At 41.4% G+C, this 11,649-nt stretch overlaps 1 protein-coding gene across 2 annotated transcripts; it reads right to left on the minus strand.

Moving 5' to 3' along the window:
- Window positions 1-2,955: 2,955 nt before the first annotated feature.
- On the minus strand, window positions 2,956-10,632 carry RACK1 (receptor for activated C kinase 1). 2 transcript variants are annotated; one of them, XM_032208931.1, is made up of 9 exons: window positions 10,395-10,483; window positions 9,538-9,625; window positions 8,246-8,417; window positions 7,710-7,857; window positions 7,010-7,105; window positions 6,227-6,337; window positions 5,200-5,340; window positions 4,167-4,277; window positions 2,956-3,089 (listed from the first exon to the last, which is right to left on the minus strand). In XM_032208931.1, exons 3-9 carry the CDS (start codon window positions 8,401-8,403, stop codon window positions 3,024-3,026), a joined length of 831 nt encoding a protein of 276 aa, XP_032064822.1. In that variant the 5' UTR covers window positions 8,404-8,417; window positions 9,538-9,625; window positions 10,395-10,483; the 3' UTR covers window positions 2,956-3,023. The 2 variants fall into 2 exon arrangements, with proteins under 2 accessions (XP_032064822.1, XP_032064820.1); XM_032208929.1 differs by lacking the exon at window positions 9,538-9,625 and having other exon boundaries at window positions 10,395-10,632.
- Between the last annotated feature and the right edge of the window lie 1,017 nt (window positions 10,633-11,649).

Consider the following 11,649-nt stretch of genomic DNA (forward strand, 5'->3'; position numbering starts at 1 on the left):
GCTTTGCTGTTGTGGCTTATTTGAACATTGAAAATGAGAAGATTCTTTGAAATTATTTAATAAAGCAGTTCAGGGTTGTTGCTTTTTAATGATATGAAGAATTCTTAGAATATTCTTCTGGAAGGACTACACAATCCAATAGTTTCAGTTAAAACCAAGCCTGAAGTCTAGAGTAGAATACTGTAAATCTTGTTAGCAATTCTGCTGTTAGGGCTGAGTCTCTGCAGCATGTTTGATTGTTCACCTGCCGGGCAGATCCCAGACAAGGGCAAATATTTTTTCAAATGCAATGAGCAAAACATCTTTTAAGAATTATAGGTCTAGAATGGACCTTGGAGGCCTTCTAGTCCAATCTCCTGCCCAAGTCCTTATTCCATCCTGGACAAATGATTGTCCAATCTTTTCTTGAAAATTTCTCTGGGAGGCAAGCTGCTCCATTGATTGATTGTCCTGTCAGGAAATTCCTCCTTATTCGTAGTCTACATGTAAATCCGATCCACTCATTGAATGTATGAATCTCAAAATACACACAATTGTTTATTGTGTTAAATATAATCAGTGTTAGGTTGCCTCGCAGTAAATCTGTATCTTTTTAATGAAGCCATCAAATGTTTTGATATGTTGGACTGTGTTAAGTTCAAAACTCATATCCTAAAGCTAGTCAGAAATTATATCACCATTATATGCTTTATAAAAAAGGATTGGGACATACATTTACTATGAAGGTTTTCTATAATGGAAAAGCCTCCCATTTCCCCTATGTGGAAAGAGGACTCACTTCCAGTGTTATGTAAGTGCAGAGAACTCCCTAGGTGAAAAGAAAAAAAGAACAAAGCCAAACTGATATGTCCTTTGTCACTGCATTGTAGTTATGTCAGTGTTCCAAATATCATGCAGAATTAAATCAGAGTCCAAGGCAAAGCTATCCTTAAAGTTCCAATTTAATAAGACAGACATGTTGGCAAATCTGTGGGAATCCCGAATCTGAAAGCTTCCAGGGATTCCCACCCAGTTGAAAGTTCATGATCTTGTCCCCACGACCATAAATCCATCACATGGTCCAATGTTCTTCTGCCACACTGGCATTTCCACCCATCTGGTTCCAGTCAGATGCAGAGGTGCAGAGACAAAAGATGACCTTGGGCTTCTTTTTTCAGCAGTTGCTCCAAAGGCTTTCTGCATTTTTTGCTCACTTCCAATTTCAGTGCAAGTGTTCTCTTCCCATGTATTCATGACAACCCGAGGGAGCCCCTTTAAGTAGTCTTTTGGGAAGATGCGCTATCTTAGCAAACTTGAGAGGGAATGTTTTGTTCAAGTTTACAGAACACCCCTTGGAATTCCTTAATTTCATGCCAGTATGTGTCCTCTTGAAGAATCAGGACCTGGCTCTCATTATGGAAGTGAGCTACTAGTTTCATTACTCTTGCCCATACTTTCTAGGATTGGTAGATTTGCACACTCAAGTGCACTCATTGGGGTGGGCATCATACGGCACCAGAGCAAACAGCCAATGTTCTGGTTCTGGCCTTTTCCTTGGAGAAACCGCCTGCATGGGAGGAACTGGAGGTGTTCTTGGGCATTTGAAGGGACTCTACAAGCCTGATTCCAGGCCAGTGAGGGTTGCTTGGTTCAATTAGGTTCCATCGCATGATTGTAGCCAGGATCGGATTGCAGCTATAGAAAATGATGGGAAAAGGAAGGAAATCCCATACCAAATTATCTATGAATCCCCTCCAGCCACCAGTAGACTCCTTCAAGTTACGCCCGATTCCTTTGTAGTCAGTCACAATTTTCTTGTTTAATAGACAAAATTTGCTACTGCTGCCTTCTGCATTTTTTTCAACTTCATATTCCAGCTCACGTATCATCCTGGTATTTAACTAGTACCAATCCTAATTTTATGATTACCCAAGGTTAACTAGATTTCATCTACTTGTTGTGGCCCGCCAGCAGGGCTGCCAGCAGTCGGACAGTGAGGAGGTTGGGGAGGAACATGGGCCAATCCTGGAGGCTGGGGAAGGCTCTGATGAGGACTCTGTGTCACAGGCAGAGATGGGGCCAAGGCTGTCTGGTAGTTCTCAGCTGCCTTTGGAGTTAGACAGCAGTGAGGCAGAGGAACAGCTAGAGCCTGTTCCCAGTGTGCACATGTGCAGAGTTGCCAGAAAAAAAGAACAACTAAGAAATCAGGGTCAACTTGGGAATAAAGCCACAGGTGGACAGTGAATGGCCCCTCCCATAGGAAGTAAAAAAAGGAGCAAAAGGGGAATAGCCTTTTGCAGAAAACAATTCATTTTTTCACTCATTTCAGGAGTGTGAAGATCTGTCCGTGAATCTCAAGACTCTGTGCCAAGTCTTTCCTTGCACAGCACTGTTTGGAAAATATTTACACAGCAGCTTTCCAAGCTAGATAAGATCGGTGGCTATAAATTCACCTTTGAAAGACTGTTTACCAGGCTTTTGCTGAATGTGAATGAGAGGAATTCACATTTGTTTAATAAAAAAAGGGATGTTGTGAGGACCAACTGAAGGGATAACAACAGTGGTGAATAAAGGTGTGTATAGAATCTCAACACTTTCATAAAATGGCAAAATGATTATCTTGAAATAAGAGTCACTTTTTTGTATGTGTGTGAGAAACCAAACACATATAAAAAGTGGGCAGATCTTTTGTGTTGCAGATTTAGTTTTACCATTCACGCCTTTCAGGACAACTGCAATAGTAAATACAAAAGCCTTATTCAAGCAGATGTTAATACAATGATTATGTGCCATCAAGTCAGTATTAACTTTTGGGGAAGACATAAATTTCCTCCTTGATGATCTGTCCCTACTGATCCTTCAGATCTTCCAAAATACAGTAAGGATTAGCCAAAAAAACCACCTCTGCAGGGAAAAAGAAAATAAATGTTGGCTGTTAAGTTCCCTATTAAAAGCACGTCACTTCCAACACACAAATCCTTGTTTGTTTTTAATTGAATGATTTGTACATAGTTTATGCCTTGTGGGTCAACAACTGCATGCTCTCATCTGGTCCCAATAGTGACCTGCCAGACACGGACCAGGTTATCTGTGTAGCCAGCAAATAGAGTCTGAAAGGAGAGAGAAAGAGAAAAAAACACAATGTTAACACAGGATAAGGAAGAAGGCTAAAGGATGAAATGAACGGCTGATTTAGCATTCCTGTGGTACACAGCAACATTCAATCCCTTTTCACACATCCTAAATGCAGATGTTGCATATCAACTGCTTGCACTAAACCCAGCAAAATGAGTCAGAGAATACACTACGACACATTATTTAAGCCTGACAGAAGTGACCTGCTTCAGTTTGAAGGAAATATTTTTGGGGGGGGGGGGGGGAATAAAAGTGCAATTCTTCCTCTTAAAAGGAGCTGAAAGTGAGAAAACAAACAAACACAACCTGTAATCTGCATCCTGTGTGCTAAACTCTCCTGTGGGGTTGGCAACCTACAATAAATATCCTGGCTGTTTCTTGAGATCTAGCTCCACCACTCAGCTCTTAAAACACACCCAAAACTAAGGGAAGAAACACTAAAACTGCCCATTGTCTACCTCAGGGGTGGGGACTGATGGCCCTTTTATAACTTGTGGACTTCAACTCTCAGAATTCCTGAGCCAGCAATGCTTGTGGACTTGCTGGCTCAGGAATTCTGGGAGTTGAAGTCCACAAATCATAAAGGAGCCATCTATCCCCACCGTCTACATCAACATCTGCAAGCTCTTAGTGCTCCGAGTTACTCCCAACATTCGCAACTCCCCCAGTTAAGACAAGGCATTCTAACTAAAGCACTTTGAATGGCTGCTAGCTCAAATGTTCTCTCATCTTCCTGGGTTTTGCATACAATGTAAGCATGCTCATGATTTCAATCCTTGCTTAATAACTTAGTGATTTTATTTACTTAATGTAGTATACAAAAACGAATCATAGAAAACATATCAATGATTTAGGAATGCAGAGACCAAGCATATGGGTTTTTTTACCCCCAACATACAACGTCCCTTAAATGATTCCCTTTCAAAAAGAACCCATGCTGCAAAATCCTTACAAGTTCCCAACTCAAAAGTCCAACTGTTGGTCAAGCCTCACCTAGTGGAGAAGGCAATTACATGATTCTCCCAGAGGTCGCTGGGAATCTTATCTCTTACCTGCCCATCAGCGGACCAGGCCAATGAGGTGCACTGAGGGGGTTCTGCCTTGCTGCTGGTGGTGATCACTTCCTGTTTGAGCTCATCCACAATGATTTTACCTTCCAGATCCTGTGAGAAAATAAGAATGGAGATAGAGATCAGAGTGGTAACCTTGGGTTTCCTCAATTCCCAACTCTGAGAGCAATGGGCTCAGAAACAGCCTCTGGTTTTCCACATGGGAAGTAATGTCAGATGGCATTAGGTGTTTCATCACAGCAAAAATTTAACTCCTTGCCCGTAAGCTACTGAACAGACAACATAGTTACAACAATAGCTCAAAAGCATACAATGATAACTCAAGAGATGGTTTTCCCTATCAGCAAAACAAAAATTAATATCTATTCTGATATGCCCATGTCCTTGGATGATCCTTCCCATTCTTCTCTCATTGTTTACACCAGGGGTCTCTACCCTTGGCAACTTTAAGAGTTGGGGACTTCAACTCCCAGAATTCAAAGCAAAGCTGGCTGAGGAATTCTGGGAGTTGGAAGTCTACAAGTCTTAAAAGGTGCCAAGATTGGGTTTACACTATGTGTCCAATCTCTATGCCCGGGACAAAATTTACACCACTCTTGGGACTGGTATAACAAACAAAATAGCAGTAGACTTAGACTTATATACCGCTTCATAGGGCTTTCAGCCCTCTCTAAGCGGTTTACAGAGAGTCAGCATATTGCCCCCAACAATCTGGGTCCTCATTTTACCCACCTCGGAAGGATGGAAGGCTGAGTCAACCCTGAGCCGGTGAGATTTGAACCGCTGAACTGCTGATCTAGCAGTAGCCTGCAGTGCTGCATTTAACCACTGCGCCACCTGATGTCTACAGACATCAGAGACAGACATAAATACCTCTCTGAATATGACACTAAGTGTTCCAGAAGGAAAAATCTTCTATTAATGTAGAATTAAAACTCCAAAGGGAGTGGATTTTTTTTGGGGCCTTCTGAGTCATATTTATTACTTGCACAAATTATTGGCTGTTTCAACATACCCATATCTTGATGCTGGGACCAGTGGCAGCACACAGCCAGTAGCGGTTTGGGCTGAAGCATAAGGCATTGATGATGTCCCCACCATCCAATGTGTAAAGGTGCTTGCCTTCATTCAAGTCCCACAGCATTGCCTGTCCATCCTAGAATGGAGAAAGAAGTCAATAGATAGAGCCCACTTCAACCAATGGTCGTTCTTCCTTCTTTATAAAGTTGCAAACTTTCTCTAAAATTTAACAATCACATCATCCATTCAAAGATTCAAAACGCAACTTCAGAAATAAAGCTGTTCTCCATACATCATATAATCCCCCGTCATAATACAACACCCCTTGAGAAATTCCCCCTGACGCTAAGAGGGAATTTGGGCAGCTCAGAAACAGAGTGTGGGTTATCTGCATGGGAGTCAGATGGCGCTCGTGTGTTTCATCACAGCTGAGCCAGATTTCCTGTAATCCTCAACCACCAAGAAAACAGCTAGGATGAAAAAGGTCACAGAGCCTTTGCAAGCCACTAATGTCCAGCCTTCCCCCTTAAGGGAGCGTACACCCCAAATATCCCTTTCTAGGAAAATCATCAAGGAAGAACCTAAGACACTGGTCTTAATCCCTCCCTATTCTTAGCTAGGAAGTGGTTCTCACTGCTCATTCTAAGAACATGATCATACTAAAATAATTATTCACAAAAACTAAAATGTGTGACAGACTGAGGTATATGAGTGAGGATTCCTTTCTTTGTTTAGGGAAGGGAAACGAATTGGCCCAAGTGAAGACCTAAATCTCTCTCTTTAGGAATTCAGCTTCTGAGCCAATAACAGCAGACATCTATTCCAAGGATGCAATTAAAAATACTGGGAGGAGTACTTTCTCCTTACGTTTCCTGAGTCAAACAGGGACAGGCCGTAAGTATTAACCAGATTCTTCCTCTCTGTAGAAAGTTATCTGTCTAACCAATTTTCATTAGAATTCTCATTTTTAAAAATCGGAAGGAGAAAACAAGATGGTCTTTTAAATCACCAGACTGACTTACCTTGCCACCGGAAGCACACAATGACCCATCAGGAGAGACAGTCACTGTGTTCAGGTAGCCAGTGTGCCCAATGTGGTTAGTCTTCAGCTTGCAATTGGCCAAGTTCCAGACCTACAAGTCAGAGGAAACATAAGGAAGGTTTATTCCTAATTTCAGGGCATGAAGAAAAGCAGACACGCAGTATATTTTTAACTTTTATTAATTTTAATCATTCTGCATTGTCTTTTAATATTTTGTAAGCCAACCAGAGTTGCTGCAACAATGCAATGGGTAGCATATGCATTTTAGAAATTTATGCATTTAAGAAATAAAATAATATAAATGATTGTCAGTAGGCAAAGTATTTTGGAGATGCCCTAGTTTTGTCTTCATGCAAAAAAAAAAATCAAAAAAAAATCCAGCACCTTCCAAGATAACTTTTCAAGTGAAGAAAATTGCACCCCAAAAAGTTTCAAATCTATTTAAGATTAACAAAAAAGGAGAATCTGTAAACATTTACTCTTGGAGGATAATGGAACATGCTATTATTTTTAAATTTTTACTTTTTTCAACGGATCTGTTGTACCTCTTCAACAGATCTGATAGATTTAGAAGATCATTGTACTCCCCCACCTTTGTTTCCGGCCTCCCTCCTCTGAAATATAACAGATGAAGTGAAGAGATTCTACATTGTTTATAAATCTGCAAGGAGTCTCACTTTCACGATTTCATGGGTTGGGGGGGGGGGATGCCCCAAATAAAAGGAACACTGGCTGAAGATCCCCAAGCATAAATTCCCCTCACCTTAACCAACTTGTCCCAGCCACAGGAAACAATGATGGGGTTGCTGCTGTTGGGGGAGAAGCGTACACAAGACACCCACTCAGAGTGGCTTTCGTCCTATGGGAGAGAGAAAAAGAGAAGGATGGAAAAGCAATCCTTTGGGGCTAGTTCACTAGCAACTTAACAAAGCTATCATTTTTAACTCCACCTGTTTCATTATTTTAAACTGTACATCTTATCAAGTAATTAATTGTATTTCAACATTCTCTTCCCATTACATTTGCTCCTGCAATTCCTGCCTTCTGTGTGGTAGAAATTTATAATGAATACATTCCTCAAGTGGTAACACATCCTTATCTATGAAATTCTAGTAAACATAGCATTACACAAATATTAACTAAAAGATGACTAAAATTAACTGAAAGCATCACACTTCCTTCTCCAAAAACAACCCACTTAAATGCCAACGAAATTTCTCCCCCCTAGGATATATCCCAGAGAAGCCTTTGAGGAAATGTTATATGACTTCACTTGGTTGATTCTGCATTGAATAGACCTGTTTCTATTAACAGCTAATTTTTTTGATGCTTTACGGGTCAGATGTGGTCGTGAGCCAATAGTAAATGTATCTAGAGACCAACTTTAGTATCACCTAATTTAAAGACTCACATTAATTGAAGGTTAAGAGCATCCAATCCAAGAACTGGAAGAAGGGGCTTACTTGCACAGTGTACTTGCAGACACCTAAGGTGTTCCAGAGTTTGATGGTTTTGTCCCTGGAACCTGAGACGATCTGGCGGTTGTCGGAAGAGAAGGCCACACTCAGTACGTCCTTGGTATGGCCCACAAAACGACGAGTGGTTGTGCCTCTAAAAGGAAGTCAATTTGATACTTTTATTTTCCTGCACTGGAATGTGCTAGAGGAGGAGCCCTTGATAGACAAAACTTTGTTCTTCACCATTTCACTGTTAAAGAGCAAACCCTAGTACTGTGCTAAGTGAAGGCCAAACTCATCCCTAGGGGTTTTAATTTATTATCAATACATTGTCACAGTATTACTTTTCAGGCTACTTAGCACTTGAATTATGCAACATATATAAAACAAATCAAAATTATTTCTCCTCTTGCTACAATGGCAACATATATCAGTGAAGCTGAGTGGAGTCTTTAGATATGTACTATCAGATTTAATCACTGGGAGTGCAGGAAGCAATCAGAAAATAGAAAACAAGAAGTTTATTTACAACTTGCACTCACGTAGTAAGATCCCAGAGGCGCAGGGTGCCATCCCAAGAGCCGGAGAGGGCAAACTGCCCATCTGAAGAGATGACCACATCACTCACAAAGTGAGAGTGGCCTCGTAGGGCTCGCTGGGGAATCCCATAGTTCGTTTCGTCTCTTGTTAACTTCCACATGATGATGGTCTTATCTGTAAGAGGACACAAAAGGTTACTTACATTAAATCTCGAACCAGGAAAATTACCCACAAAAGCAAAACAATGGATTCTCTGCCCACAACCTTCTGCATCCTCAGTCGTGAATGCCAACCTGTTCCCAAGCTTAATTCTCAGGGTGGCAACAAAGCCCATGGGGACTCCACAGTCCATGCTTCAAGTACAGCAGTTTTAGTGGATTAAGATCTCCCCTTGATCAGGAAAGGACTTTTTCCATGCATTGCTGGTAGAAGGCTAGTTAAAGCATCTTCAAGTAAAAATGGGTGACTTTAACCATTTAGGGATTTTCTAAATAGAAGCTATCTTGATCTCATTTTCAACATGAATTAATCAAGGACTTTCATATTCGAAAGTCTTTGTACATCCCTACTTATTCAATCAGCAAAACTTAACATCCAGGGCAGAAGAAACTCTCATTCCTTACATTGCAGTGAAAGTGTCCTCTTTTTCATCCTCCTTTTGTGCATTATAAAAACATAGAAAAACACCCTCAATAGCAGTTTTTTGGACTTCCATCTTTGCAGCTGTCTAAACTCTTGTTACTATATTTTTATTCAGCTCTTTGAAATATATAAGGTAAGGTGGCAACCTTGTACCTTATGATTTTTATGTATTATTTTATTTTTCTTTATGTACATTGAGAGCATATGCACCAAAGACAAATTCCTTGTGTGTCCAATCACACTCGGCCAATAAAGAATTCTATTCTATTCTAACTAATTCTCCAGCAACTTATTTTCTTCACAACAAACCTATGGGGTGTGTTTAGCTGGGAGAGTGACTGGCCCAAAGTCACTGAGCAAAGCTTGATGCTTAAGGGAGTTATGAATAATTATTTCTCAACTATGTCAACTTCAAAAATGTATGGATTGGTCAATTCCCATCATTCCCCAGTCTGGAGAATTCTGGGAGTTGAACTCCACACATCTTCAAGCCATCAAGGCTGAGAAACACTGCTATAACCTAGTGTCAAAGAGGTTACTTTGTTGGAGGAGAGGCATACTTATTGTAAATCCTCCAAGGATATAACTTCAGTTGCTCTCAAGCGAGAAATGAATTACCCTAAAATGGAGTTGCCTAATATGAAATACTCACTGGAGTTTTCCTGTAATCCAGGACAGGACAATAGACACAGTGATCTCAGTAAACACTTGTGATCCCAGTTGTTTGATAATTGCTGGAACTGGAAAATAAAGCTTTCTATAGCAAACCACTAAGAAAGTTACTATATAATGGGGAGGGGGGGGAGGACACCTGGAACAGATTTGTCCATGAAAATCCTTGTTGTTTCAGTTCTGCACTTGATCACAAATTACTAGGGCTAAGCACATGCTCAGGAGGCTTACCATTTCACACCCGGATTTTGACCATACCCCTTGGAATTCCAACTTTAAAAAATGCGTTGTAAGCCCGAAAATCTTTCCTCCCTGCACTAATGCACAAGCCTTAGATTTCTAACAGCCACATCTTCCTGAATTGTGGGCCGCTGCTAGAGTTTAAACATGCTGCTTTTGAACGAAGAAAACCCTAACAAAAACTTCCCATTTTCTTTCTTGATCCTCTCCTGTCCCATCATAATTGCAGGACGTGTCTTCAGATCTCATTGAAAAGATCAGTAGACAATGTCAGATGTAATCATTGGGACGGACGTCTCTTCCCTAAGATTTGCAACCATCCCGCATTCTGAACTCAACAATCGCTCGGGTTGTTGTAATCCTCTTCCTACCCCCCCCCTTTTTAAGACACCATGGTTTCTCCTCTAAATTGCCTCTACCCAAACGCGAGCAGTTTCCTCCCCCCCAAAATCCCGATTCAGCAGGTCGTGCAAGCCATGTTGCCCACGCAAAAAAAATCTATCTTTCACGGCTTCTTCCCCGTCATGGTTTCTCCCAGTCTATTTTTTGGGCCCTCTCTGCCCCCCTAGTGGACTGGCCCATCTTGCTCCACCTTACCGCGTGAGGCGGAGAGGATCATGTCTGGAAATTGTGGGGTGGTGGCGATCTGGGTCACCCAGCCGTTGTGGCCCTTTAGGGTACCACGCAGGGTCATCTGCTCCGTCATGGCGGCGGCTGAGAGACCTCGAGCTCCCGCGGCGGACGGAGGATGATGTCGGATTCAGCGGAGGCCCTTCGCCCGGACCTGCCAACTCGCCCAGGCCTACAGAGAAAAAGGAAGAAGCAGCTTCTTCCGGAAACGGAAGTGGTTTCTTTTCACGCGTTCCGTTGCCGGGACCGTACAATATGGCTGCCTCCAGAGATCGCCTGCATATTTAAGCTGGAAATTTTATAAAAACAGATACTTCGTTATTAGCAGAAAACTAGTACTTCACTATTAGTCAAAAATGTGTACGTCGGTATATTTGATTTATCAACCGGTAGCGGTTGACTTCCCATAAAGCCTGTAGAAGTTGTAGTCGGATAATTAGCGCGCTAGAATCTCACTTATCGCGATGTTTGCGGCAGAATTTCTCTGCCTGTGGCGAGATTTTGATCGCTTCTTAACTGCAACGTATAAAATACAGTAATTGTTAACTGGCGGACAAAACTTCGGAAAAACTTCCTGCTGCAGAAAAAAGTTATTGTTTGATCCTTTCCAGGCCTCGTTTAGGGACAGAAATTTAGGAGGGCTAATTTTGAAGAGAGTTCATATCTTCAAATAGCATTATTGTATAGATTTAATTTATGTTGGTTCAGAAGTAATGCTTAAAGAGGATTTGCAATCTAGTCTCAGGTCATTAAACTCCCCGTGTACCTTCAAAAATAAAATAGCTGACCGGCTTCCGGTGGTGGCACCCCACATTCTGGTATTTCTCCAGGAAAATGTGGAAGTGTTGCCATTTGACTGAACAATCGGTGTAACAACTTGCCTCCAGAAGTTGTGAATGCTCCAATACTGGAAGTTTTTAAGAAGAGATTGGACAACCATTTTATTTTATATTTATATTTATTTCGTCAAACATGTATTACATAACAGATATAAGTATTAACATGATTTTGGATACATGAAATGAGTACGAATAAAAAGAAACATTAGGACAGGGACAGTTGGTGCACTTATGCACCCCCCTTACAGACCTCTTAGGAAAGGGGTGAGGTCAATAGTAGACAGTCTAAGGTTAAAGTTTTGGGGGTTTGGGGAAGAAACCACAGAGTCAGGTAACGCATTCCAGGCATTGACCACGCTGTTGCTGAAGTCGTATTTTCTGCA

Source organism: Thamnophis elegans, chromosome 2 (genome assembly GCF_009769535.1).
Source record: "Thamnophis elegans isolate rThaEle1 chromosome 2, rThaEle1.pri, whole genome shotgun sequence".
Lineage (NCBI taxonomy): Eukaryota > Metazoa > Chordata > Lepidosauria > Squamata > Colubridae > Thamnophis > Thamnophis elegans.